Source organism: Tremella mesenterica, assembly GCF_000271645.1.
Source record: "Tremella mesenterica DSM 1558 unplaced genomic scaffold TREMEscaffold_1, whole genome shotgun sequence".
In the NCBI taxonomy this organism is placed as follows: domain Eukaryota; kingdom Fungi; phylum Basidiomycota; class Tremellomycetes; order Tremellales; family Tremellaceae; genus Tremella; species Tremella mesenterica.
Genome location: NW_006711225.1, coordinates 473931 through 500592, shown reverse-complemented (window position 1 = coordinate 500592; position 26662 = coordinate 473931). Strand labels below are relative to the sequence as shown.

Sequence of the window (26662 nt, the reverse complement as noted above, 5' to 3'; positions counted from 1 at the left end):
TGACAACAATCAAGGATCGCTGAAGAACTTCAGCGATCTTCTCAGCTAATATTATCTACTCCTCCTAGACGTTCATCCAACCCTCTCGCGCTTTGACGTACTTCAACGCACTTAGTCCAACTTCCCCGAGCCCTCGGCCATCCTCTTCCTCCTTCGACTAACTCCGCCTAACATCGCCGCACTTCTGCTCCCATTGTCCCTACTTAGCCTAACTCCGTCTAACTTCGCCGTACTTCTGCTCCCATTGTCCCTACTTAGCCTAACTCCGTCTAACTTCGCCGTACTTGGTGTCAGAAGTCCTGAGTTACGTGTAGAGTAAAGAGGTTAAGGCGTGATGGGGTTTTGATGGCCAAAGGAGGGTCATTGTTGGTGGAGTAATCGAGGTGTCGCGACGTAGTTCGTGACAGTCGCCCCCTTCTTTAGCCGCGAACGTCCTCGTGAGCGATTACACCTCTGTCGTGTCAAGAGAACTTAGCAGCGTAGTACCCCCATTCTCTCCCTCCCCATGACCATCCTTCACCCTTCTGCTCTTTGCGCCGCACTTCGTAGTTGGGCCTCCTTTCACTCCAAAACCCGACAATGAGACTCCCCTAACTTCGTCGAGGTTTGCCGTAAGAAGCCCTGTGTCTTTTGTAGGTGAGACACGCTTCCTGAATGGCAGCCGAACAACACCGTTGCTTGTCGAAGTAACCCTCGCTTATATTGAGATGAGACACTATAGCGTGGGAATTTTGATCGTCCCTGCGATGCCTTTTGTTGATGAAACGCGAAGTTTGCTGCATGTTGACGACGAGGGGTTAGGTTTGATTATACTAAATACTGAGCAGTTCGTCGAGCTTCTCTCTTTTTCCCATCTGCTTTCAAAACTTTCTATCTCTCTTACCTAGAAAACAGATTTGTTACCTTGAATCATCGCCTCAAGTTTTATTCTCTTTTAAATATCTTAACGTCATGGCCCCTTCTACTCCTACACCCAGCCCTTTCGCCGCCATGAGGAACTTTGGTGGTATGGTGTCATCTGCTCGTGAGTTTTCATCGATACTCACCCTACCTCGCCGAACTTGGCTGATGTTCAGTTTCTTTCGGCGACAGGTCTCGCCAAGTCTCCTCCCTCGGCCTCGGCACTCTCTCTCTGGGGGAGCCGTCTGGCGCTCCCGCGCCCCCTCGCTCCGCCTCTCCCTCCGCTGGTTCTCCCTCCCCCGTGTCTGGTTCTCCCGTCCCCGTAACGGGTTCTCCTGGAGGGCCTCCTCCTGCCGCCACTCCTCGCCGTAGGACGCCCGCCTTTTGTCCTGGTGAGTCTCCGTCCTCCTCCGACCAGGACTCGCTCAGTGGGGGCTCGGAGTCGAGTGATCGACCCGACACCGAAGAAAGTGAGGATGATGATGATGGGGAGGGTAGGATCGATAGTGAGGCTGAAAGCGAGTTAGAAGAATACCCGGATGATGATGTGGAGGTGATTAGTGTAGAGGACAACAACGTAGATAGTCCTGAGCGTGAGTTCTTCGTCCAACCTCTCACACCTTCGCCGAACTTGGCCTTGTTTATCTGTTCTTTAGCTCTCCAAGACATTGCTAACTCGCAGCCGGTCCTGCCCCTCCCCCTGCTCAAATTGTGGGCCAGAAACGACGCCAGAAACGACGCCGTTCCCTCTCCTCTTCTTCTTCTTCCTCTTCTTCTTCCTCTTCCGGGGTTCTCCCCCCCGCCAACGCCATCGCCGCTGCCGCCGCTGCTGCCGCCGCCCGCCCTGCCGCCGCCATCGCCCGCTCTGCTGCCGCCGCCGCCCCCCCCCCTTCCCCCAGAGGGGAGCCTTCGCCCAAACGGGTGAAGAGATCACTGCGGGAAGAAGAGTACTTGTGGGAGAAGATGAAGTCCGAGCCTGGTCGTTGGATCGCGGTTGGTGTTGACGAAGCGTGTGATCGTTGCCGGTGAGTCCACCTATTCGTACTACGCCGAAGTTACTCCTGCTAATTAGTAGACGTGAGATTATCACGTATAATCGTCCAAACTGGCCCTGCCTCAAGGCAGTCAGGCCACACAACAAGGCCCTCCGTTGTGCTTCATGCACGTCTGGCCCCTGCTCCTTCTGTCCCGTTTCCTCTGCCCGGGACATCCCGCCCCGTCCCTTCGACGCTTCTCCTCTCCCCCCTCCCCAGACTCCAGCGTCTGTCCCCCGTTCGCGGGTACCGTCTTCGTCTCTCCGGTCGGTTCGCCGAACTTCGCCGTCCTCCCGCTCGTCGCCTCCCTCGCCCTCGCCTTTTGTTCCTGTGGCCGGCCCGTCGCGTCTCCCGGCTGCTCCTCCTTCGTCCTCCCGTCGTCCTTCGACCTCTCGGCCCTCGGCCTCTCGTCCTTCGGCCCCTCGTCCGTCCTCTCCTGTGGTGGCTTCTCCTCCGGCCCACAGCACCCGAAGTCGCCGTCCTTCTGCTCCTCCGGCTACCCCAGCGGCCGCCCCTGTCACCGAGTCCCCCGCTGCCAAGAAGACCCCGAAGTCTTCTTTAAAGAAATCAAAAGGGAAAAGGAAGGAGAAAGAGGTCGTCTTTGAAGCTGGTGATGTGGAAGATGAAGCTACTCAGCGTGCTGGGCCCTCTGTTCCTCAGTTGTCCTTCGTCCACCCTCGTATCTCCCTGGACCCTCGTATCCCGGAGGACGAGAAAGAATTTGCTACGTATCGTTCTCTCGTTCTCGGCCTCACCACTCAGCTTGACGTCGCTCGGCGTGATACATCTCTCTTGCTCGACTTCTCCACTCGTCAAGCCAACGCCTTGAATAACCTTACTGCGGCGTTAGTAGATGTAGTCAACGGTGGGAATCTGAACGAGGAAGCAAGGACGAGGTTAGCGGACGTCTCTCGCCGAAGGCTTACTGAGATAGCCGATGTTCGCCGAAGACTTTACGACACCCCCTTCCTCGTTACTCCTATGGCATACGAGCCACCACCGTCCATCGGCTGGTTAGGCCCCCGGAGTAGTTCTCGAGTCCCTGCTTCTGCTCAGACTGCTCTCGATCTCCTTAGTCTTCCGTCCGAGTGTCTTAGGACCATACGTTCCCTGTGGAGGACTCCGAGCATGCAAGCTGCTCGGGATGTCCAGGACTTTGGTGATTTCTTTGGGGCTATGAACCGGGCATGGAATGCTTCCCTCTCGACTGTTTTCCCCCCTGACAGTCTCGATCTACCTTCGGCCATCGGTACTCTCCACACCAATCTCGCGGGGCCGAGTAGCGCTAAGGAGAAAGGAAAAGGAAAGGGTAAGGGTAAGGGCAAGTGAGCGGTACGTAGCTGTAATCCTATGTTGTATGCAGTACGTTCTACCTCCTAGCCCTCCGCAGTCGCCCTTCCTTCGGCTTAGTAGGGTGAAGTTCGTGGAACTTCGCCAATATGTCATCAGCTCCGTCGACGTTCTCTACTGGTTCCCATGATACCGAATCGTCTGTTCCTTCGTAACCTAACCATTCTACTAAGTACTCTAACTTTCCTGATCTTTTATTTACTCTAGAGTCCACAATGTCCTTTACTTCCCACGATTCTCCTACGTTATCTACTTCTACTGGGCCAGGTGGTTCAGCTTGCTGACCAGGGAATACTGGAGGATGATAGGGACGAAGCAATGAAACATGGAATACATCATGGATACCTGCCATCGTTCCTGGTAATTCCAATTTACAAGCATGAGAACCTACCTGCCGTACTACCTTGTACGGCCCACCTTGCTTCACATCTAACTTCTTCATTGGTCTTTTAGTCTTGATGTTCTCTAACGACAGCATTACTAGGTCACCTTCCACGAAGTTCGGCGTAGTCCGGTGTTTCCTATTGTATCCTTCGGCGTACTTCTCGTTAGCTCTCTCAATTCCCTCAATACATTCTTTATGTATTTCGGTTAGGTCTTTTACCACCACTGTAGCAGCAGGTACCTCGACCTCACTGGCCTTAATCTCTTCAGCCCACCGAGGGTGGTACCCGTAGTTCGCATAGAATGGGGTCTTGTTTATCGCTGAATGATGGGTGTTGTTGTAAGCAAAGCTAGCTCGAGCAAGCAGCTTCGACCAGTCGTTCTGCTGGTAGGAAGTGAAGATTCGAAGGTATAATTCGAGGGACTGGTTGGTTCGTTCGGTCTGTCCATCAGTCTGTGGATGATACGCAGTAGAAAGATGTAGTCTTATGCCGAGACTATCGGTCAAGTTCTTCCAAAACTTCGAAGTAAACTTCGATCCTCTGTCCGATACTATACTCTCTGGTAACCCATGCTGGGCCACCACATAGTCCATTATCAGCTCAGATAGTCCAGCTGCGGTTAACTTCGTCGTGGTTGGGATAAAAATGCCCCATTTGGTCAATCGGTCCACCACTACCAGGATGGAATTATATCCATGGGAATTCGGAAGCTCTTCGATGAAATCCATCGAGATGCTTGACCAGGGTTTAATAGCCACTTGCAATGGTTTGAGCTCTCCATGGGGTTTCTGTCTGTTAGTCTTTGCTCTCTGGCATACCGCACAGCCAGCGATATAATCTTCGACATCCTTCCTTACTCCAACCCAAACGTAATCCCTCAGGACAAGCTCGAGGGTCTTCGCTGAGCCTGGGTGACCAGCTAGGGCCGAATCGTGTCGCATCTTCATGATCTTTAGCCGAGCCTCGGCGTAGTTCGGCACATAAGTGCGATCGTCGAACGTGAGGAAACCCCTTGAGTTCCATCCTCCCCGAAGTATTAGAGGGGATCGCGAACTACGGCGTAGTTCGGTGATTGATCCTGGTTCCTGTACGTCATCGTGACACGTTGGATGGGAACACTCAGCGCAAATGACTCCTAATAGCTCTTTTCTAACCTCCTCCACTTCTCCATCTTCCTGTACCCCAACAATCAGATCCATGGGATCAATAAGGTCATTCTCTCTTACTTCCTTTGTCCCTTGCAAAGCACGAAGTAGGTGTTGTAACCCAGAGCTAGTGCCGTCGAGTTCGTCGAACTTCGGCAACCCTTGAATAAGATTGCTCTCCTGCACCATAGTACTTCCTTTTCCAGAGTGGTAGTCTGCTCTTCTCGATAGTCCATCCGGCAGTGTAGCTTGTTTCCCAGGTCGATACACCATTTTAAACCTAAAGTTAGAAAGCTCTTCGACCCACCTGCCCTGCCTCGGGCTTAACTGCTTCGGTTCCATCCAGTATGTCAAGTTCAAGTGGTCCGTGAGAACTGTAGTCTCTACCTGTAATAGTAAGTGCCTCCTTCTTCTAAAAGCCTCAACGATAGCTAGCGTATAGTTTAACTGCGCCGCTTGAAACGCTCCTGACTCGATCGCTACCGGATGTTCTTGTCCTAACTCGTTTACCTGCGATATTATGAAGCCCCACCCGAAGAACGATGCATCTGTCTGTAGTAATGTCTTCAACGAAGGATCAAAGTGAGCCAATACCGGGGCCCTACACATTCTATCCTTCAACTCTTTAAAAGCTCTTTCCTGCTCCATACCCCAGACAAACGGTACATCTTTTCTTGTGAGATCATTGATCGGTTTAGCAATCCTGGAGAAGTTGGGGACGAAGCGCCGATAATAACTAACGACTCCCATAAATCCTCTGCTCTCTCTTAGGTTCTTGGGACGGGGAAAAGATACAACAGCGTCGATGTACTCTGGATTACTAGAGACTCCCTCCCGCGAGACCACAAAGCCCTGGAAAACTACTGAATCTCTTTCAAACTCGCACTTACTAGCTTTGACGAACAAATTTGATCTTCGAAGAACTTTGAACACCTTCGCCGTAGTTCCTCTCAATTCTTCCAATGTTTGACCATAGATGAGTATATCATCTATGTAGACAACTACTCCCTTCCCCAATAGTTCTCGGAAACTTTCATTCAGAAAATGCTGGAATACAGCAGGAGCATTTCGCAGACCATCTCGGACAACAAGAGACGCGAACATACCGTACTGAGTCCTGAACACTGTCAGGTGTTTGTGTCCTTCCTTTACTCGCAAGAGTTGATACGCTCCAATCAGGTCCAACTTGCTGAAGTACCTCGCTTTTCCCAGCTCTTTGGCTATCTGGCCAATTAGAGGTAGTGGATAGGCGTCGGGTATCGTTGCTTCGTTTAACTTTTGGTAGTCAATGACCATTCGCCATTGACCTTTTGCTTTCTTCGGTACCAAGAACATCGGTGATCCGTAGGGCGAATTACTGGGTCGGATTCTTCCGGCCGATATTTCGCGATCTAGGATGTCTCTCAGCGCACTTCTCTGATCTTCTCTGAGTGAGTAGAGTGGAGCAACCTTCAGGTTCGCCCCCTCCTTAAGCTCAAATTCCAGATCATACTCCCTTGAGGGAGGTAGTTCTTCACCTCCCTTCCTCGGGTTAAACACATCAATGAACGGATGATATTGTTCAGGAACCACCTGATACAATTCCCCCTGTTCCTCCGGACTCAGTTCATCCTGGTCATCTTTGTCTCGGAGATCTATCGCATCCGTCGGAGTTGGCAGCCCTATGGCCGCTAACTTCGCCGCACTCGGTGGGGTTGGGATGGGGAACTTCATCGAGTTGTCTCTTCCATCTAGAACAACCCCTTCCTTCCTCATCCAATCCCACCCTATTACAACATCTGCATCGCAGAGTGTTGTTACATCTAGACGAACAGATCGCACTTTGGCGCCCTTCGTCAAACTAAAACCAACTTCGACAAACTCGGTGATAGGTCCAGCGACACTAACCGAGCCATCAAACATGTGAACGGGTACGCTCACCTGATATCGTCTCCTTCCTACACCTATCTTCGCCGCTGCTCTAGGGCTTATATACGAACATGTAGCCCCAGTGTCCCAGAGCGTAGTTAGCCTAATTCCATTAATAAAGATGTCCGATTTAGGTTGATCCCTAGAAGTGGAAGAAATGAGTAGATGATTATCGACATTGCATGAACAGGGGGTACTGAGTGGTGTATTTTTGTAAGCACAATCCTCTGACTCCATCAGCTGTGTCTCTTTTATAGGTTTGGGAATGGTGGCCGAGAGAATATGGCGGACCCGCCGAGCCTCGCCTACTGCGACAGGTCCTCCTCTTTTCCCTGGTCCTCTTCCATCTCCCCATCTCCCCCGACTGCGTTCAAGTTCCTCCTCTGTCCTAGAGGTACTGCGTTCCCCCCCTGATCCTCCACCACGTTCGCCGAACTTCTCCCCCCACGGCGGCAACCATCCGACCTTGACCTTCGCTGCCCTCACCGGGCAGTCCCTCAACCAATGTCCCTTCTCCCCGCACTCAATACACTTCCCTTCCTTCCTCCTTGCCTCCCGCAGATCGGGAGGTGGCCTAGGCCATTGTCGGCGAAGTTCGTCGGCATTGGACGGAATGTTCTTGACCTGCCTTGACGTAATAGTCCCTTGTACCGCAGACTGCGCCGAAGTTTGCCTCCCTTCCCCTCTTTTCTCCTCTTTTCTCTCCATCCTCTGGCCATCCACAACTAACACTTCTTTTACCCCCGTCTCCTTCTTCTTCTCCGAATCCTTCTCCACTTTCCTTCTCCACAACCTGTTGTCCATGGGAATAACAAACTCCAATAACTCCTTGACCGTCCCAAAAGATTTACCATGTCTAGCAATTTCATCTAGGAGGTGTGGTTTCAACCCTTTCTTGGCTCGGTCAACCAGGTTTCCGTCATCAGACCACTTGAGTATCGCCACATGTCGTTGAAAGGCGGAGAAGTACTCCGAAGCTGACCCAGTCTGCCTTAGATCGTTAAGCAATCGGGCTGCGGTTCCTTCTTCATCCGGGTCACCAAAGTTCGTCTTGAGATATTTAACGAATTGATCATACTCCACAAGGTAGTCAGGAAGGGGTCGTTTAGCAAGATCGGGTTGAACGGCGAGAAGAGGTGTTTCGCGTAAATGAGAGATCATGAAGAAAACTTTCTTAGTGTCGTTGGGGAAAAGATGAGAGTTCAGTTCGTAATGGATTTCACATTCCGACAGAAATGCGGTCAACTTGTTCCTCTCTCCTCTCCAGAAGTCCGGATTAGGCAGTTTTATTCCCTTCCGTGATTCGCCAACTACGCTTGGGGTCGCCGAAGTTTGCCGTCCCATGGCGTACCTCACCCCTTCTGATATCCCTTCTGCAATACCGCCCACCGTCTCCCTTTCTCTTCTCTGCTCCCACTCCTCCCTACGCCTTCTCTCTTCCATCATGTCTTTGTTCATATTCGCCACCATCTGCATCAAGGCCAATATCACCCCTTGTGTACCTTCTTCTCTCAAGTCCGCCGTACTTCCAGTGTTTTCTGGCCGCGGGGTCTGATCCGATCCAACTGGGGATCCTATAGGTGGGAGGGCATTACCCGAAGGTGTAGGAGGATTAGAAGGTAATGGTGGAGCGAACTCATCTCCTTGAATTGATCCCCCCACACTATCCTCCACTCCAAGCTGCTGCCCCATCGCTCTGCTAAGCTCCTCCAGTGCCCTCCTCTCGTTCTCCTCCATCCTGTCTCCGTCCCTACTCATACCTCGCGTAACTCTCCTATCTGGTTCCATAGAATCTTCGTACTTCTCCGAGGTTCGCACGGGTCGTCGGTAAGAGCGATCCTTGATACTGTCACGGCCGTCGAACAACTATCTTCTGGCAGACCGACGGTCGACGAACCTCGGCTAACTTGATGCTCCTGAGTTGAAGTCTCACCCAACCGAGAGGGCGCAGACGTCGAAAGGAGTGTAACTACGGCGTACTTCGGCGTAGTTACTCTAACTGGGGTTTTGTTCTACTGATGGCGATGTATCTCGAATTGTATATAGCTATCTCTATCTGTCTTTCTCTACTGACAACAATCAAGGATCGCTGAAGAACTTCAGCGATCTTCTCAGCTAATATTATCTACTCCTCCTAGACGTTCATCCAACCCTCTCGCGCTTTGACGTACTTCAACGCACTTAGTCCAACTTCCCCGAGCCCTCGGCCATCCTCTTCCTCCTTCGACTAACTCCGCCTAACATCGCCGCACTTCTGCTCCCATTGTCCCTACTTAGCCTAACTCCGTCTAACTTCGCCGTACTTCTGCTCCCATTGTCCCTACTTAGCCTAACTCCGTCTAACTTCGCCGTACTTGGTGTCAGAAGTCCTGAGTTACGTGTAGAGTAAAGAGGTTAAGGCGTGATGGGGTTTTGATGGCCAAAGGAGGGTCATTGTTGGTGGAGTAATCGAGGTGTCGCGACGTAGTTCGTGACACACCCCTTCTCTCCATGATTTGCCAGCCGCCTTATGGGGTATACTCGCAGCTATGTATTGAAATGGGGTTATTGGGGGTGCTGAGAAGGTTGGACGAGGTTTCAGAACCGCAGCCTGTCTCCTGTGAGTCTTGGAGAGTGACAAAATTAAGCAGTATTGGTTGGAGGTATGAGAAGAGATCGAGCCATGTGGGTTTCACGCCTAATTCTTCAGGATTCGCAGGCCTAACGCCCGATCACGTGACTTTGTCGTGCGTGAAGAGATTTGATGTCGTGCGCGAAGTTAGGTTCCAAAAATCCCTCCTTGTTGTGATCTTCTTCCACTTTCTTACCCACCTTCATAGGGTGGGTAACCTGGACGCACAGCTTCAAACCGGTTGACCGTTTTCTCCTCCGCATCCTTTCATGTCGATTATGCCACTCGCTTCGGAGATGCGTGTGGATGTCTTTTCCCTCTTCTCCTCCCCTCGTCTAAGGTCATATGGAGCTTCCGAGACCAGGGCACCATTGGTGGATAGGCGGAACTTGACCGGGAAGTGATCCGAAACGAATCCTCTCAGCTTCCCCGTCAGTTAAATTCAGTGTTCTCGATTTTCCTCCTATTCATGTACCTTCGTCCCTTTCTTCCCCATACGTCAAGACATGAATATTTGTGGCGAGTGGCAAATCATGGCGAATCAGCTTTCACCTCACTCATCCCCGATCATCCCCTTCTCAATCGTCTTCGTCGTCATTCCCTTCTTGGCTTGAACTTTGTACTCCAAAGTACCTGACCCGCTGTCCAGCTCCTCAGGGCGTCATCCAAACTTTTCATTCCTTCTTCAGGTGTGAACAAATGACCCAAACCATATTTCTCCTTTTCGACATAAGTACATTTTTTCAAACCCTCCTGTGAAATCTTCTTTTCTCCCACTATATCCACCACTTCCATAGTTTGTCTCACTACATAAGCAAGGTACACCTGGTTAATCCAGTTAGACCGTTGATCTCTCCGTGCGCTTCTCGCAGGTCCAGTGTCACAAATTTGCCCTTCCACCGAAATTTTGGGATGGAATGTGTACTGAACATGAGTCCTTTGCCATTTTTTCAATTGATTCCAGTGATGTGACACTATGGAAAAAAAACCTTCTTCGGTGAGATTTGGTATCAGTGAATGTGGATTCACATAGAAAAGCGGGGAGTTAAGGCTTTTTGTACGTGATTCTGGATGTCTTCTGAAAGAAGAGAAAATCGTACTCATCCTGGTCGTTGGTCGCATTTCGAAGGGTAAATTATTGAGTAGGTTCTCTAATTCCGGGTAAAGATTTGGTGGATCAATTGGATTTGACAAAGACGCTACGTGTGAGTGTGGTGATCACGTCATTGATAGATTCAACTCACCAGCATTACGTGTCAAGTTTGTGGAAGGGGTAGCAACGTGAGACAGGACGATCGTGGGGTCGTTCGCGGGTAACTCGGTTGTCACTTCTTTTGAGGTATCACATGACATCGTCATGATAGCATCACCTATGTTCTTAGACGGTCCGGAAGTACGGGGTGATTTTGGAGTAGAACCACTTGGTGGTTCTTCAAGTGGTTCTAGGAGATTGTCAGTAGCCTGCTGAAATGGTGAACATTGTGTTTGGGATGTAGTAATAGGTGTCATCGGACGATTCTGGTGAATGACCTGGGGTGTTGACTTATTTTGACTGAGCGGAGCGAACGAATCTTGGCAATTCTCCTTTTGAGTGAGATGCATGGTTGGATCCCCAAGATTTTCCCGTGTGATGGTCTTCCGGGAAGATCTGACATCCTCGTCCGTCCCTCTCCGGGCATAGGGATGATGAAGTGCTTCTTTGGCTTGTTCCGACTTCCAGCGGGTGATACCACGACTGATTCTCACTTCACGAGAATATCGAACTGATGAGGAGACCGCGTTCAGACCGTATTGTCGTTCTACCGACCCTTCGGGATTATGAGTGGGATTGATTACCATTTCTCCAGAAACGGACGGCGGCAATGTCATGTCGACGACTGATGTAACCGTCGAATCGATATCACTTTGTGCCGAAGGTGGTTCCCCAGTGACATGTAATCTGGCCATTTCAGCTTTGAGAATGGTCTTTCCGTTTCTGATCTCGAACCTATTACTCATGCTGAAATTCCATGGAAATACCTCCCTCTGATCTGTTAGCCAAAGTTCATCCTCCCCTGTACCCACTTCGCTCCACGCCTGGCAATTTGTCCTATAACTAAAGATTGTTGGTGAGGGAAACATAGGGGATCTAGTCTGAAGGGAAGGATTGTAGATTGGTGAGGGTGAAATCGGGAAAAGAGTGACACTGGTCGAAATTGGACGATCGAGGATCATCTGTGAGGCAGGTGATGGAACGCCATAGGAAAGGATTGAAACTGGACAATTTAGAGTTGTTGTTGGGGAGGGGGTGGCATGATGGTCGAAGAGGCTTAAACTCTGATGAGAGGGTATACTATGGGTTTGTGAGGTGGGCATCACTTGTCGGACGTCATGATTTGGAGGAAAATATTGTGAGGGATCAGGGGTGTAGTATCGTGGTTTTGGTAGATATTCATGGTCAACTCTGTCCTCGCTTGGATTGCCGTTCTTCTCAAGATATTCAAGGGAGAAATGATTCCCAGGATATTGAGGGAAATTGGAGCATTGTGGACACGGGTGGAGCTCATGTTTGTCGTAATGTTGAGAGGTGCGCACTTCGTGGTCCAGCGGAAACTGGGGGAAGGAGGTATATTGAGGATAAGGGTTAACTCTATCTTGAGGTTGCTGGGTATTACACACCTTACGTTGTTGAGGAAGGATCAACTTTTGATCTAGGGCCAAGTCATACGACCGGTACGGGTGGTCCGAAGGGCCATCGGATTTCGTGTACATGTGGGAGGGAGGAATGTAAGCCAGCTGGAGCGGATCATGGATAGTTTGCGTTCGAACCGGTTGGACGACGACGGGGCCATCGATAGTGAGAGACGGTATCGAGGTCGAGGGCACATCGGTGGGTTCTAAAGAGCGGTTTGAAGGCATTCGTGTACTATCGAAGACCTTTATTGGTGAGATATCATATTCGTCACGTGTTAAATCTATTGGGTCACTAGCTGAACCAACGTTCATGATCAAAAAGAATAGCTCGAGCTCGTAAAGTTCAGTGATTAATTCTCTAAAACGACTGGCTACCCTGAATGAGAAACGTCAACAGATCAACACTTCAATATTACATACCCGTCAACTATCCCCTTATGTACCCTTCCCATCTACACTCACCTAGATTTAATCAAGCTGAGAATGAAACTGAACGATCTAACAGGGAGTCATACCCGTATATGAATTTGTAAATATTTCGAAAGCCGATTTCGTCCCTTGATCCTGTCGACACTGCCCACTTTAATCTACTAGGAAGGCTTGGTCACTACTCCGTCGATGGTGAGACTATGATGACATTACTTGACAACCGATGATCGGTGGAAGACTCCTGCACAGGATCATCGTCATGAAAAGTTGTCGTGTATGTGTCTTTTTACCAATCTTGAAATCACTTCCATTCATTCTTTGGAATATCGAATCGAAGTTGGAATTCCGAACTACGTCACTCGTCTGCTGGATCTGTTGTGAATGTCAAAGTCGACATGAATGACTCATATTCAACCTCTTTACCTTTGTTCCCTCTTTCATTGGAACTTTCTCCTTCTACTATCCATAATCTATCACTTCGCACATTCTTCTGTTCACGACCCAAAGCCCCCAAAAAACAATCAGCAGTGAACAATTCTCCCATACCATGATCCTCGAGTGTCTCATAAGTGATACTTTCGATTTCGGAAGTTGACAGTTTTCGTTGTTTCGCTATTCCCTCAGCTTTTGCCGTTTGTTCAAATACGGTTCTTTCCACTACCTCTTTAATCCAGACATCTCTTGCTCGTTCTCGGATGACTTTCATTTCGACTTGCCATCCTTCTTTCTCCGAAACAGTCAAGGTATTCCACCATTTCCAAGGCCAGATCATCGGAGCGCTATTCTCAGCTCGCCAGTTCATGATTTGTCTTCGGTGAGCCCGATACCATCGGCGCTCGTTGAACTTAGTGGATGTTAATGAACCGGTGATTGGGTCCACGTCGAACATATGTGCACGTTTAGGTTTGGTAGGTTGTGTCTGGGAATTACTTTCGGGAGCGACTGGGTTGTCGATATGTGAATCATCAGGAGTGGAATGGTTGAGATCCTCTTCGCCCAAATCACTGTGTCCATTCCGATGTTCTTTCTCTTGTCGACGAGTACTTGTAGAAGGATATGGTTCCATTCTATGACTCCTTCCCTTGAGTGAGTCTGGTCGAGAAACACACAACGAAGATTTGTGTGTCGAGTTCAGTTGGTGTTTGGAAATGAAGAGTGGCGAATGACCCCTTCGTTCGGCCAAAGGGCGAGTTATCGCAAGACTGACCCTATTCCCTCCAGAAGCCTGATTGATATCAAGGGGCACAGTTCCGGTGGTAGGCGAATCAACTGGAATTGACATTACATCACTCATGAACTGATTGATATCTTCATCGGGCATATCGACACTGGACTCTCGATTGGATTCAGTAGGGGTGAGAGTAGTCATGGGAGAAACGAAGTTGGAAGAGGTGACCGGGTCTGTGACCAACTCCGAGTTCGCAGTAGAAGCCTCAATAAATGCTTTGATAAATCTATCGAAATCGGCCTTTGTCAATTTTTGAGGATCTGCTGGAGGCTGAACCTGCTTTGGAATATTGTTGCCAAAAGACGACCAATCGACAGTATTTTTCATCTTCTCGAAAGCTTTTCCTCGGTCACTAAAGCCATAAGACCCGAAAGAAGAGGTACTGGGTTTGACAGTGGAATGGTCTTCCGTCATCTTGGGTCTGGGGTTATTCATTCTGATCTTGAGATACGTGGGGAGTGGTAGTCGGATGGAAGAGAGAAGGTCGTAAATTCAGATGTTAGAACTGGAAGGAAAGGTTGCAAGATGAGTGAGGTTGAAATCGATTGAGGATTGGAAAGTCGCATACCCTAGTCGTACATGGTATATTTGACCGACCATCAAGAGGAAGAACTCTACACCGTATGAGATCCGACTGAGATTAGTAGTACATATTAGTAGTAGTAGTAAAAGAAGAAGAAGGCAGGAGAGAAAGTTGACCGACGCCATCGAAACCTATGTCGTCATCGTCATTACAACTCACCACTTTCCTTCTTTCTCACCTTTCATCTCTTCAATCTCAAGTCATTGGGCTACATTCATCATGTCTCTTTTATCCGGTACCATACAAGTGAGCTTTCTACTTGTTTTCATTTCCAGTCTTTCTTCCACTTGCTTACCCCTCTTCCTCCCGCTTTTCTGCCCTTTAGGTGCTATACCAATTACTAGTAACTCATCTCCTCCCCTGTCTTCTTTCCTTCCTCCGTCTCCCCCGTCTCCTTCTTTCTTTCTTTTGATACTCACATACTCCTCACCTCGGACTAATCTCGCACGAAGCACTAACTTTCTCAGCCTCCCCTCCTCTCTTTATTCTCTTCCACCTCCCAACCCCCCTTGACAACATTCTTCACCCATCTTTCCCCCTTACATCCGAAAGAATCATTTATAACTCTCCTCCCTGACTCTTCCACCTCTTCACGATCAAAATATCATCACGTACCACGTCATCCTACACCTGGTACATTATCCGAACCAGTGATACATATCCAAAGTCCAACTCTCAATAAAACCTACATACAATCTGGTTCTTCCAAAACCTCTTTTACCCAGTTCAACTCTCAAAACTTTAACTCTCAATCTAGAAAGTCTTCTTCGGCCAGAAAAGAATCGAGAAGGAATCGTATAAAACCATTAGGTATCGAATTACCTTTCATCACTTTCCAATTTCGTCCTCTTGGGAAAAGACATGTTTGTTTTGAAATAGGCTTGGTGGATACTAAAGGATTAGAGGGGGTTGTAAGGATATCGAGTTTTCAGAAAGATCCAAAGGTTTATTCAGAGAGAAGGATTCCGATGATACAGTTACCATTGAAGTTACCGGTGGGAGGAAGGACTATGTTGACGCCTTGGACAGAGATGGTTTTGGATTTGAACTTGCTTTTGGGGTTGTTTCAAACTTTACCCAGGACCAACAGTTCAATAGAGGCAGGGAATGGGATGGAACGTCACACCAAAAGAATGAAGGTTGGGAATGAAGAACGATATACGAAAAGGCAAGTCGCAGATATTGAAGAGGAGGATGAAGAAGATGAGCAAGAAGAAGAAGAAGACGATGATGATGAAGAAAGTGGGCTAGGAGGAATGAGGACCAGTAAGGAAGAAACACAACTTCCAAGTGGGAAATTAGCAAGTGTTTCATATGTCAGAGTATATGCCAATTGCAGATTGAGAAGAATATGGTTTGTGAGTTGTCTCCCTGGGTCGTCACTATCTGCCCTTCCTTTGCTTTCACCCCGGCTTCCTCGTTGAAAAATCCCCACCGCAAGATGTTTCACAGTCTATCGTCCACCTCATTGTATCGGATTTGGACAGTGACGTGAACAGCGACACGGCTCGAAAGGTGTATCTGGTTCACTCATCCCATTTAGGAGGGGGGACTATCGGGAGAGCGGTCAAAAGAAGATATAATTTGAGACTGATAACAGTCCGCTGAAGGTGATAAAACCCTCTCACAATCGTCCGGAGCGAGAGACGAATTCGCCTTGTATGCCAGTGGGTCATGATCTCAATGTTGTCATGGCGTTTCCTTCCCCCGGCGAGCGTTTATTCTTTTTATCCCTTGAATATTGACGCTTTTGGGCGTATAGCAGATATGCAGATTGATAAAGAATCATCCATGCTAATACGAATTTAAAGATTGTAAGTTTTTAAAATGATATACAGTGATATTCGTGTTACTCGATAATAGCTTCTCCTTGATCTAACCTGATCACCCTTCCTCGTCCTTTTTTCCATGGTACCTGTCATTAGCTTCTTCCAACGTTTTACTTTCTCCCCAGACTCTATCCCATTCCCACATTCAAACGACACTGGACCACTAGTACGGACACTCTCACCCCGAGGTAATTTTCCAGCATGACGGGTGATTCAAAAGAAAAACTCGTGTTCGAGCATAGAACAAGAATCCTCAGTCAAGATCAAATTCCATATCTTTGTTTTTCTCTGCCGATAGATGAGAGTATATCGACCAAGGTTACAAGATGAGGATCTCGAATGGAATTAATAATGAAAGAGCAAAAAGCTAAAAGATCTCGCTTGGGGAGAGAGGGAAGGGGAAATTACTCTTTCACTCACTTCATCTTCATAATGACTAACAACAATCACAGATTGTTCATTTTCCTTCCATTCTTGAAATAACAATTCACAACATCTTTCCCATAAAACCTCATCCATACCTTGAGCAGGTTCATCCAAAATGATTAAATCAGGTTTACCAACAATAGCTCTTAATAACAATAATAAAGATTGTTGTGGATTAGTAAATCTCGTAAATAATTTATCACCCAATTCTTCCTTTTTGTCACCTAATAAATCTTGAAAACCTTGTAATAAATCTAATATCCTTTTCTTTTGTTTAAAAGATAAATTACGTCTTGAGAAAATACCTTCGAAACCAGTACCTATAACTTCTAATGCTGTTAATCCCATTCCTCTAGGAAAAGAAGAATAAATTTCTGGACTTGTATGACCTATCATTGTTTTTAATATTGGAGTTGGGATGGAACGACGTGGTTTCGAAAATAATATTAATGAAGTTGAAGGGATTGAGAAAGAAAGAGGATGATGTCCTAGTATTATTGATAAAAGTGTCGTTTTACCGGATCCGTTAGGTCCTTGAAGATGCCATTTTTCACCTTTTTTTATTTCCCATGAAATGTTTTTAAGTACCTATGAAAGTTAGATGATGTTTCGTTTTGTCAGTTTTGTTCCTCTCAGTCTGATTAAGAATGGGTGAGGATTGATCCACTCGTGTTGTCTCATGTTTCATTCAAACCTTTCCCTTCCCGATATTCGTCGCTGGTGCGTTGGAGGAATGATGGTGACGAGCAAAGAAAGAGACGTACAAGGAGATAAATAGAGAGGAGTAATTCAGATTTATATGAATGGGGATGACAGTAAAAAGAGAAGAAGGTTAAGAAGTAGAAGTAGAAGAAAAAGAAGAAGAAAATGAAGAAGAAGAAGGAAGAAGAAGAACGTACAGGTCTACTACCTTGACCATAAGAAACAGAAACATTCTCCAATTTGACAATCGTCTCTCCCTCCTCTTTCCTCTTGTCCAACTCCACCCTTTCGTCTTTCAACTCCACAACCTTTTCCTGTATCTCCTCCACTTTACTCTCATGTTTTACACTTCTTCTCTCTTCCCATTCTTCCCTTTTCCCAATCCATACATTTCCATTTTTGACCTCAACCACATCACTCACCCAATCTGGCATCCCACCTTCTTTATCCTTCAAAACCAAAACAATTCTCATCCTCTCATTCAAATCTCCTAAAACTTTACTGACCTCTTCTCTAGAACTCACATCCAATCCAGCCATAGGATCTTCAAGTAATAATAAACCAGGTTTGGTCAATAAAGCAGAGGCGATCCTCGCTCTTCTAGTTTGACCGGAAGATAATGAAACTCCAGGAAGATCAAGTAAATGAGAAATACCAAGAGTTTTTGAAACGTTTTCTATTTCTTTCGAAGAACCATACTTTTTTAATTGATCTCGGAATGTTAAACGATCTTCTTCTTGTAATGCACCGTAACGAGCTGTGAAATCTATGAATTCTCCTGAAGGTGGTGGACGTGCGAAAGCTAGATGACGGATTGTTTGAGATGTTTCAGTTAGATAAGGGAATGCGCCGGGTGGAGGATTGGGAGATATACGATGACGACTTAGAAGGGTCTGAAGATTTAGCTTTGTACGAGTACAGTGACTTTCGCCCTTAGCTTGAGCTTGGATTGAGAGAACTCGGAGAGTGAAACTTCAAGTCACACGATAGTATAAAGTAATTGATATTTCTGGATCTCTAGAAAGATCGAAAAGGTAAGAAGGAAATGAAAGTGGTTGATATGCCGAGATGATGGAAAAACCAACCTCAACAGCTAACTTTCTTCCATCCGTATCTCCAACAACAGCCCATCCCTCTTTCGGAGCCTGTGAGATGGTCCAACCTTTATCCGCCAGACGTAAAATTGCAGCGGAAGGAGAGGTGGTTGGAGTACCATAACGATATACACCGGCATGAGGGAGTAATCGGACCAGAGGTAGACGTGACATGGTTCAACTTTATCGGATATTTCTTTGGGTGTGGAGAACTCTGCACCGTACTTTCAATGATATTGTGTTTCTCTATACCATCTAGGACGACGAAAGAGAGGGTCTGCGTTGGTTTGATTGAAGATAAGGGGCAAAGAGATCAAGAGAGAATGGGGAGGATTGTGGATTGTTGGAGAGGGACTTTCGACTCGTCTAGTAGAGTGGGGCAAAGTGGGGGTTGAACCCATTGCAACAGCCTCTTACAACAACAACACCAAGTTCATTCACACTTCACAACCTAGGCAGGCATCTTAGATGGTATTGTATCACCAAGGATCCAAGGATTACTGGGGATACATACACAACCCCCAGAATATAGCCATAACACTAGTTTCCAGCTTACCCATGTCTTCATCTGCAGCGGGGCCCCACGACACCATCATAAAATCCCACGTCATTCACCCCCCTCCCACCCACAGTAAGAAGTGCAACGAAGCATGTCATGAAGCAACCACAAGTCAAATCTTAGGATACTTTACTGTCATATGCAACCCTCCCCCTCATCCCTCTCTCGAGCAGGTCCTTCCTCCTCACATACTTCTACCCCACTCCCACCATCCGGTAAACCCGATAGACTCTACGTGGGTAACTTAGCTCCGACAGTGGACGAATACACTCTCATCCAGATATTAGGAAAGTATGGGAAAGTCACTAAACTGGATTTTATATTCCATAGGAATGGACCTTTGAAAGGTAAACCTAGAGGATATGCTTTTGTCGAGTATTCGGATAAAGACGTGAGTTGAGTCATTCTCCACTTCCTTCCTCTTTCATTCTCTTCCATATCTGGTGTTTCATTCGAGAGTCATCGGGTATGCAGAAGATGTTGGAGGGATATAGAAATGAATGAATGGAGGTTTTATAAGACTCATTCATCGCTTGATGGATGTTAGAGAGGCAAGTATGTTGTAACTACAATGGGCGAGATAGGGATGGAGATGTCATTCGTCAGATACCATTACAAGTTGTGTGAAAAAAGTACAATGTCGTGGTTCTCAGCAGGCAAAAGGGGAGATTTGGCTCGAGCTGACAATAGGACGCTTTAAAAGCTATGATAAAGCTTCATAATCGTTTACTCCGTGGTAGAAATTTAGTAGTAACCCCTGCTAACTCGGTGAGTCAAAAAACGAATCAAAACATACATAAAGCCGTGATGTTAACTCTGAGGCTCCACCTACTGATATGCCTTCACTTCATAAAGGTCGTCGTGATCCACCGAAAACTACCACTTTGTCGTTACTCAAAGCTTCCAAGAAACCTCAAAGGTGGGTCATGCTTATTCTCTTCCCTTTTCCCCTTACCACTTGCATTTTCGCTTACACTTTCCGGTACGCTTCTCTTGTTTTAATGAACTCTTTGGTTGGCGTACTTTTTGTATCGATAAGTCTTTGAATGTCCCCAGTCAATTATACACTACATCGGCGACGGAGGAGGGGGGGTTTTGTCATGTAATCTCGTTAGGCTGTGACTGAAAAAGAATGGACGTTGACTGACGATACAGCGCCGCGGCACAGATAGCAGCTATGGAAGCGAAATTAGCTACCATGGCCCGTCATAAACCTCAAGATGAGACATACGTCCCTGGTCAAAGAATCACTTCTGGACCTTCATCTCCCAGGATGTCGAACCTAGAAACACTTAGTTCACCCACCATGGCAGATGGGGATGGTGTGGATGTCGAAGAGAATCTTGGATCGGATGCGGCGGCTAAGGCTGCAGAGGAATTGGAGAGGGAGATGGAGGTGGAGCTGGCAGAGAGGGATCGTGAAAAGGTTGAGGTATCGACGAAAACTGCTGAAGGAGGATCTGGGAGACAGATCTCAAGTGAGAGTCAACGGAGGGGTTTGGCGAGTTTGCCGCCAAGACCTATACTTGAGTGATTGTAATGAATGGCTCTATACTTTGTCTGCTACAGAATAGTTTTAGGCTGTTCTAACTTAGCTAAAGCGAATTCACGTCTTGAGTTGGTCATGGATCTGGAAGCTTAGCCACGAGAGACCGCCGTTTCGCATATACTACTCAACGTTTGTTGTTGAAGAGGGAATTGCGCCACAACCACAACACAATCACATTTCACTCCCCAACCTCCACGCCCACTGTACAACATCCAACTCAGCACCATTCCTCTACTCTACCTTTGCCCTTTCTCTCTCCATCCAACAGCCTCAGACGCAGGTGGACGACCAACATGGACAGGTAAGCTTAGAAAAGACCATTGGCAGACCACACCGGCTCACTCGCAGTCTTGACGAACCTCTTCATCTCCATATCCTCACTTCTCTTGCTTCAAACCTCGCCAAATATCCGACATCCACATCTGATAACTCTCAAGAATCCATCTCCATCTTACTAAAAGGTCTTCCACAATCACCAACCATACAACAAGTAGAAGAAGAATGGGTGAGTCTCCTCATCACAAAAACTCAATAACTAACATCAAGTCTGAATTCGAGATAAACCGTTCTATCTCTTACGCCCACTACGTATCTTCTCTCCCTCTCAACTCTCCTTATTTGTCTTCCTCTCTGCCCAAGTTGAGAACCTTATTGGATGGGCTTTTGGCACATAACAAATCTTGCAAGACTGATTCTCCCTCTTCTTCTGCAGGTAGGACAATTGTCACATCTCTGGGAACCTCCGCTCAGGCTCAACTGTGTGAAAGTCTACTTGGTGCCGTATTTTGGGTAGGATGGGGAGTGGATTATCTTCGTCAAGATGTTATTCAGATCTTGGTCGATTTACTCGATACTATCGGAGAGATGATGAAAGCGGATGGACCACATAGTGAGTGTGAATTCTTAATCGCAAAAAAACACCTCAACATAGAAGAGATGTTGATGAGTAGCTTTCCCCCTGGTTCTCCTCACTTCCATTCATTCGGTCCTCTCTCGATGTCCTCTACCCGGTATCCCAACCCAGCTACTCCCCACTTTGATGGACAAAACACTGTTAATTGCGGGACCTGCCAATCTTGTAAAGTTGTTGAGATACGGTTCTAATCCCAACACTCCTGCTGAATACCGTCTTTCACCGTTCACACCACCTCATCCCCAAACTCCAGGAGCTGTGGTTCTTCTCATTTCTGAGATTATGGGGATTTTCTTAGCTACTGCTCTATTACCTCTTACGACACCTCATCAGCACGATTTCGCTCGACAGATAGAGATCCAAAACCTCGCGCATTCCGCTGGAAAATCACCCGTTTTGAGTCAACAGATTGAAAGTCTGATCAGGGAAGAGATCAACCAAGATGCTTATCGTCTCTCTGCGAGTGAATATGGCGAGGAAACTTTGGGAAATGCTAAAGCTATGGCCATGAGATGGTGGAGTGAACTTATGGGTGTTGGGGAAGGTACAGGGATAACTCGTCGGAATAGTGTTTTCAATATGGGTGGCGTGGAACATGACGAAGAGATTGATTTACGAGTTTCAGTCTTGGTAAGTTTTCTCCTCAACCCACCATGAAATCAGCTGAGCATGTAGCATTTACTGAATTTCTTCAACCTGCATGAGAAACAAAAAGATGAGGCTCAACTTGCTCGATTGAAGTTGTTATTATCGGAAAATAGCACAGTGGGAGATTCCAAAATTCTCGAAGCGGCTTTCATCTGTACTTCCATCTTGGTGAGGAACGAACCTTCTCTTGGAGCTGGAATGGCACATCATATTCGACGACTACTCACCAGTCCTTTACCGGCTTTCGAAGGTGAGATGGCGGCTTTCAAGACTGAAGTACCCCCTGCCGTTATGGCCGCCTCTCAGTGTTTGGCTATTTGTATTCAGGTAAGTCAGTCCAAACTTCCACTTTCGAAATCACTGACTTCAGTCTGCTCCGAATGATGACCTAATTTCGTCAACCTTGTACTCTCTCTTAAATCTTTTGACTCATGGAGGAGGATCGAGCATCGCTCCAGGCCAATTGCTGGGATCGTCTATACCTCATCGTACCAGTCCTTCTTCTCGAACCGACACCACCGACAGAGCCACCGTGAAATCCGATGCTTCCGTCAAAAGAACCGAAGAACAACGTCGTTTGGTCGCTGTCACTGCCGTACAAGTGGTTTCACGTCTAGCATTAGACATCGGAAGAGACGATATCATTCATCTTAGCATATCAATGTTATTGCAACGATTACGAGGAGTTGATTTCATCATCGAAGCTACTATAGCTATCAGTCTAGTACCTCTAGCTCTTGCCAGTAACAATTCCGATCTTGTCGATGTTTATCGAGCTTTCTCTCAAATTTCACGTTCGGCTCATCCTGAAGATCCTCGTATGGCTTCCAATGCTGTATTAGCCGCTCAAACCACGCTCGCCAAAGGCATGTCTGAACGTCTTGATTGTGCCGATGGATATCTAGTCGAATTACTCACTCTTTTTGCCGACAAGGGAACTCAAACTCAAATGATCGCCATGGCTCCATACGGTTTCGATACTCGAGATAAAGAAAAATTGGCACATTTGAAAGAAGATAGCGAAGCCAGAGTATCCGATATGAAATCTTGGCTTGCGGCATTACTCATTCCTATATCTTCTCTACTCTCTCATTCAAATTATAATCCATCAAAATCACCTTCTCCAGAATTAGTCTCACATTTCAGGAACCTATGGTTTTTATGCGTAGCATTCAATATATCATCTTGGAAACATAAAAAACTTTCAGATCACGAACAAAATGCTTTGAATATAATAGCTGAAAAATCTCCTGCTTTATTATTGGAATCAATGACGGATTATGTAGCTTCGGAATTAGAATATAATTCTGTCATTCGGAAAGATTTCGCTCAATCCATTCAACAATATCAACGTTCAATCTTACCTGATTATCTACCACAACGACATTCACATCATATAAGATCAATGTCAGTACCACAAATGACATTCTTGATGGCTATATACGATCTCGAAAATCTTCGTACTTTAAGATATCGACCTTCGGTTTTATTACAATATTTTTCAAACGAAAGTGTCAATAATAGTTTATTACATTCTCCGTTGGAGGCTTCGGGTAATAAAATAATTTCAAACTTTTTAAAACAATTGAGTAAACAAGTGGTACTTCATTCTTTACCTCATATCGTTTCGGATGAAGTTTGTGAGATTTTAAAAGCTTGCACACATAGGTTTAGGAAAGTAAGGGAGATGGCTTTGAAATATGCTAGAGGTGTTTTGGAAACTTTTTCAGCTTTGATGTGCGATAAGAAAGTGGTTTGGACTTTGTTGGAAATCCTTACTTTGATGAGAAGGAGTTGTGAGTTGCAATATACCGACGAGGTGAGTTTCGCTATATTTTCATCCTTCACAACTTTCTGGACCTTTTCTCTAAAAATTCTCTTGCTGGGTTTCCTTCTCATCTATCTCGTGGCTGTAAGCGACCAACAAAGTGATCTACCTCATCTTTCCAGTCATCTCGAGTAGAGATGATACTACGTACACAAATGTGACGGTTCTTCTACATGAGCCAATTGCGTCAGGAGATAAAACATGTTCGGGAGAAGGAAGATCTGAGATAAGTAAAGTAGAAGGTTTAAGCTGATAAATAGTATTCTCCGGTATACGAATTTCATTCCGACAAATTAGACTTGACACTTCAACTAACTGAAGATTATTCAGTCAGAAACGAAATCGTTACACAATTACATACAGTCGCTAAATCTTGGCTCACCCTCGCTATTTCTCGCGCACCTATAGAAGTTCAATCAACACTTCAATCTTATCTCTCCGAATCAAGAGATGTTTTACTGATTGATAGTGTTGAAATGGGAGCTGGATTAGCATTACATTTCTCCAAAGTTATTTCCAAATTGGATAGACAAGAAATGTTGATGCCTAATATTGGAGGATGGCCTGGTGATTGTTCGAATTTGGTCGCTAGTCAATATGCCGCTAAGAATTATTTTGTTGGGGAATTAAGTGGGGTTAGACATGTTGTTGAGCAAGGTGAGTTATCCTTAAGTTTCTTACTTTTCACTCTTTTCTTTCTTGCACTCTTTGTCACATTCTTCAACACTCTATCGCATCTACATGACAGGACTTATACCCACCTACTACCCTTCTTTGGCTTCATACTCTTCATTCGATTCTCCTTATCTTCGATTGTGAGCTCCCTTGTTCGTTATCACCTGGCTGGTGGAATCGTACTGTTCCCGTTCGTCCAAAGACGATGGATCTTGGTCCGTCGACGGTTGTGCAAATTATGTCTTCTGGAGAAAAAACGTAGAAACATGGCTGATGTTTTCAAGGCCTGAAGAACCTACAGAAAGACGCCCCTCTTCATTCGTCCGAAGAAGAACTTTTAGCGTTCAAATCTCAGATGGCTCAAGCGGTAACCAACATACGTAATAAACAACAACCTTTTTCCGTCCCTGAAGTCAGACGAATACTTCTACGTGCAGCTTCTGTCTTGACAGCTTCGCCTAAAGTGAGTGGTGTTCCTCATTCACACATAGTATGATGGGCCACATCTTGTTCTCTGCTTCACCGACGAGATACTTCCGATACATCACCATGGCTCCAAAGCCTTGGAAACGGCTAGTCAGTACATTCCGTCGGCACTCTAATCAGAGCTTCGTACTACAGTAGGTACAGTACGGACCGGACGGACCTTTCAGCTCTGGAGAAAGTTCGGAATGGTTCATTCAGTGATCAGAGATATCAGAGATGGACGGTCGAAGTGGTTCAACCAGTGAATGGGAACCCGAGAATTGATAGTTGACAAAACAGATCGATAGTGATATCATCCATTATCTCGTCGAACTTCCCATGACAGCTTTCACACCACTTGCCATCGCCGCCGGAGTGGACGCTTGGACTTGGTTACTTCGACAAAGACCAGAAGCTGAAGTGGCTGTTATTGGGGAAATCGCTGCGGGATGGATAGAGACTGTGAGGGCTGGGAAAGGAATGTTCAGTACTTCCATGAAGTGAGTCGTGTCTTTCTTTTCTTGTCCTCTATGCAGATATCATCAACTATCTTTGTCATCAACGTTGGTTTGGTGTGGTCCCCATTGTACCTTCACTACCATCAGCCATTTCCTCACTTCTATGGACCTGCCCTTATCTCCAAACCACCTTTTTACCACCACACCACCACCACCACCACCACCACCACCACCACCACCACCACCACCACCACCACCACCACCATCAGCCGCGCTCTCGTTCACATAGTCTTGCTCCAATCTTCACTCCATGAGCAACATTATCCGGCTCCATACAAATTTCCACCTTTCTACTTCAAATCAGTCATCCACTGTCTTCAACTCGGGTCTCAAATGTGACATACTAATGATCAGCTACACCGACCCTTTTGAGAAACAAATCCAATATGCACCTTCGGAAAAGAAAGTCTTGGATTTAGAACTTGCCAAAGCTCGTAAACTTCTCCGACCACATCTTCTACTCATTCAAGTGTTATCTAGTCAATTCCAAGCTATTAAATACCGTCAACCAGGTATAATGGTCTCTCTCATTCGTTTGATGATGAGATCTCTTGGTGCTCATAAGAAAATGAGCACTCATCCACTTGCTAGAGAAGTCAGGTTTTCGTTATTGTTGTTTGGGTTTCAGATGCTTGCTAGTAGTAAGATGGAAGCGCTTTTGGAATTAAGGTTTAGGGATAGGTTGTTCACTGCTGCTTTTTCTTGGTTCTCTGTCAGACCTCAGTGAGTGTCCCCCTCCCTCCAAGCCCCCCCCCCCAACCCCCCAACACACACACACCTACACCTCTCTCGCCACAATAAATTACAAAATGCTCTTGTCATACAGCCAAGCGTCCAATAGTGAACTGAGTGCTGCTCTGCTTTCAACACTCAAGCCATGCTCTGTGTACTCCATCCCTGACAATGCGATCGTTGTTGAAGCGAAACGCGAGAGGGGTCACTTGGGGCTGGAGTAAGAATCTGCTCACCACCAGATGGTCCTTTCGGTAGCGACAGAATTCAAGTGGAAGAGAGATTAAACTTCTCCAAGATTTCCTGGTTGCTGCTCAAGAGGATCAGATAAGAGGAGATCATTCCACCTCGTCTTTCGACGATCGCAATCCTGCTCTTCTCGTACGAGGTGAGCTTTTTAGATCGAAGACCGATGACCAAGCTGAACCTCTCCAAGGTTTCCCCGTCGCTTAAGCGACCTACGCCTTCCCACTCTAA

At 46.6% G+C, this 26662-nt stretch overlaps 6 protein-coding genes across 6 annotated transcripts in view; 3 read left to right on the top strand and 3 right to left on the bottom strand.

The window, feature by feature from the left end:
• Positions 1–951: 951 nt before the first annotated feature.
• Positions 952–3263, top strand: TREMEDRAFT_58158 (uncharacterized protein; the record flags this gene model as incomplete). Its single annotated transcript, XM_007001101.1, has 4 exons — positions 952–1024; positions 1077–1493; positions 1583–1925; positions 1976–3263. The coding sequence occupies 4 exons, from the start codon at positions 952–954 to the stop codon at positions 3261–3263; spliced, it is 2121 nt and encodes a 706-aa protein (XP_007001163.1).
• A 6303-nt stretch (positions 3264–9566) lies between these two features.
• TREMEDRAFT_58156 (uncharacterized protein) lies at positions 9567–12319 on the bottom strand (the record flags this gene model as incomplete). The annotated part of the gene is made up of 5 exons (XM_007001100.1): positions 9567–9758; positions 9968–10258; positions 10364–10533; positions 10579–11359; positions 11993–12319. The coding sequence occupies 5 exons, from the start codon at positions 12317–12319 to the stop codon at positions 9567–9569; spliced, it is 1761 nt and encodes a 586-aa protein (XP_007001162.1).
• Positions 12320–12791: 472 nt separating this feature from the next.
• Positions 12792–14078, bottom strand: TREMEDRAFT_58155 (uncharacterized protein; the record flags this gene model as incomplete). Its single annotated transcript, XM_007001099.1, has 1 exon — positions 12792–14078. The coding sequence occupies one exon, from the start codon at positions 14076–14078 to the stop codon at positions 12792–12794; it is 1287 nt and encodes a 428-aa protein (XP_007001161.1).
• Positions 14079–14466: 388 nt separating this feature from the next.
• On the top strand, positions 14467–16025 carry TREMEDRAFT_66672 (uncharacterized protein; the record flags this gene model as incomplete). Its single annotated transcript, XM_007001800.1, has 5 exons — positions 14467–14493; positions 14715–14971; positions 15038–15336; positions 15472–15625; positions 16010–16025. The coding sequence occupies 5 exons, from the start codon at positions 14467–14469 to the stop codon at positions 16023–16025; spliced, it is 753 nt and encodes a 250-aa protein (XP_007001862.1).
• A 71-nt stretch (positions 16026–16096) lies between these two features.
• On the bottom strand, positions 16097–18472 carry TREMEDRAFT_25255 (uncharacterized protein; the record flags this gene model as incomplete). The annotated part of the gene is made up of 4 exons (XM_007000545.1): positions 16097–16162; positions 16497–17090; positions 17402–18097; positions 18290–18472. The coding sequence occupies 4 exons, from the start codon at positions 18470–18472 to the stop codon at positions 16097–16099; spliced, it is 1539 nt and encodes a 512-aa protein (XP_007000607.1).
• A 524-nt stretch (positions 18473–18996) lies between these two features.
• Positions 18997–26662, top strand: part of TREMEDRAFT_58152 (uncharacterized protein) — a gene marked incomplete at both ends in the record, with an annotated part of 10192 nt that continues 2526 nt past the window's right edge. The window contains 17 exons of the mRNA XM_007001098.1: positions 18997–19248; positions 19548–19625; positions 19679–19776; positions 20013–20387; positions 20755–20911; positions 20953–21295; positions 21357–21949; positions 21995–22294; positions 22338–23786; positions 24056–24452; positions 24755–24933; positions 24962–25046; positions 25124–25197; positions 25236–25435; positions 25541–25672; positions 25808–26176; positions 26458–26573. Coding sequence (XP_007001160.1) covers positions 18997–19248; positions 19548–19625; positions 19679–19776; positions 20013–20387; positions 20755–20911; positions 20953–21295; positions 21357–21949; positions 21995–22294; positions 22338–23786; positions 24056–24452; positions 24755–24933; positions 24962–25046; positions 25124–25197; positions 25236–25435; positions 25541–25672; positions 25808–26176; positions 26458–26573 — 5197 coding nt within the window. The remainder of the gene's footprint in view (positions 19249–19547; positions 19626–19678; positions 19777–20012; positions 20388–20754; positions 20912–20952; positions 21296–21356; positions 21950–21994; positions 22295–22337; positions 23787–24055; positions 24453–24754; positions 24934–24961; positions 25047–25123; positions 25198–25235; positions 25436–25540; positions 25673–25807; positions 26177–26457; positions 26574–26662) is intronic.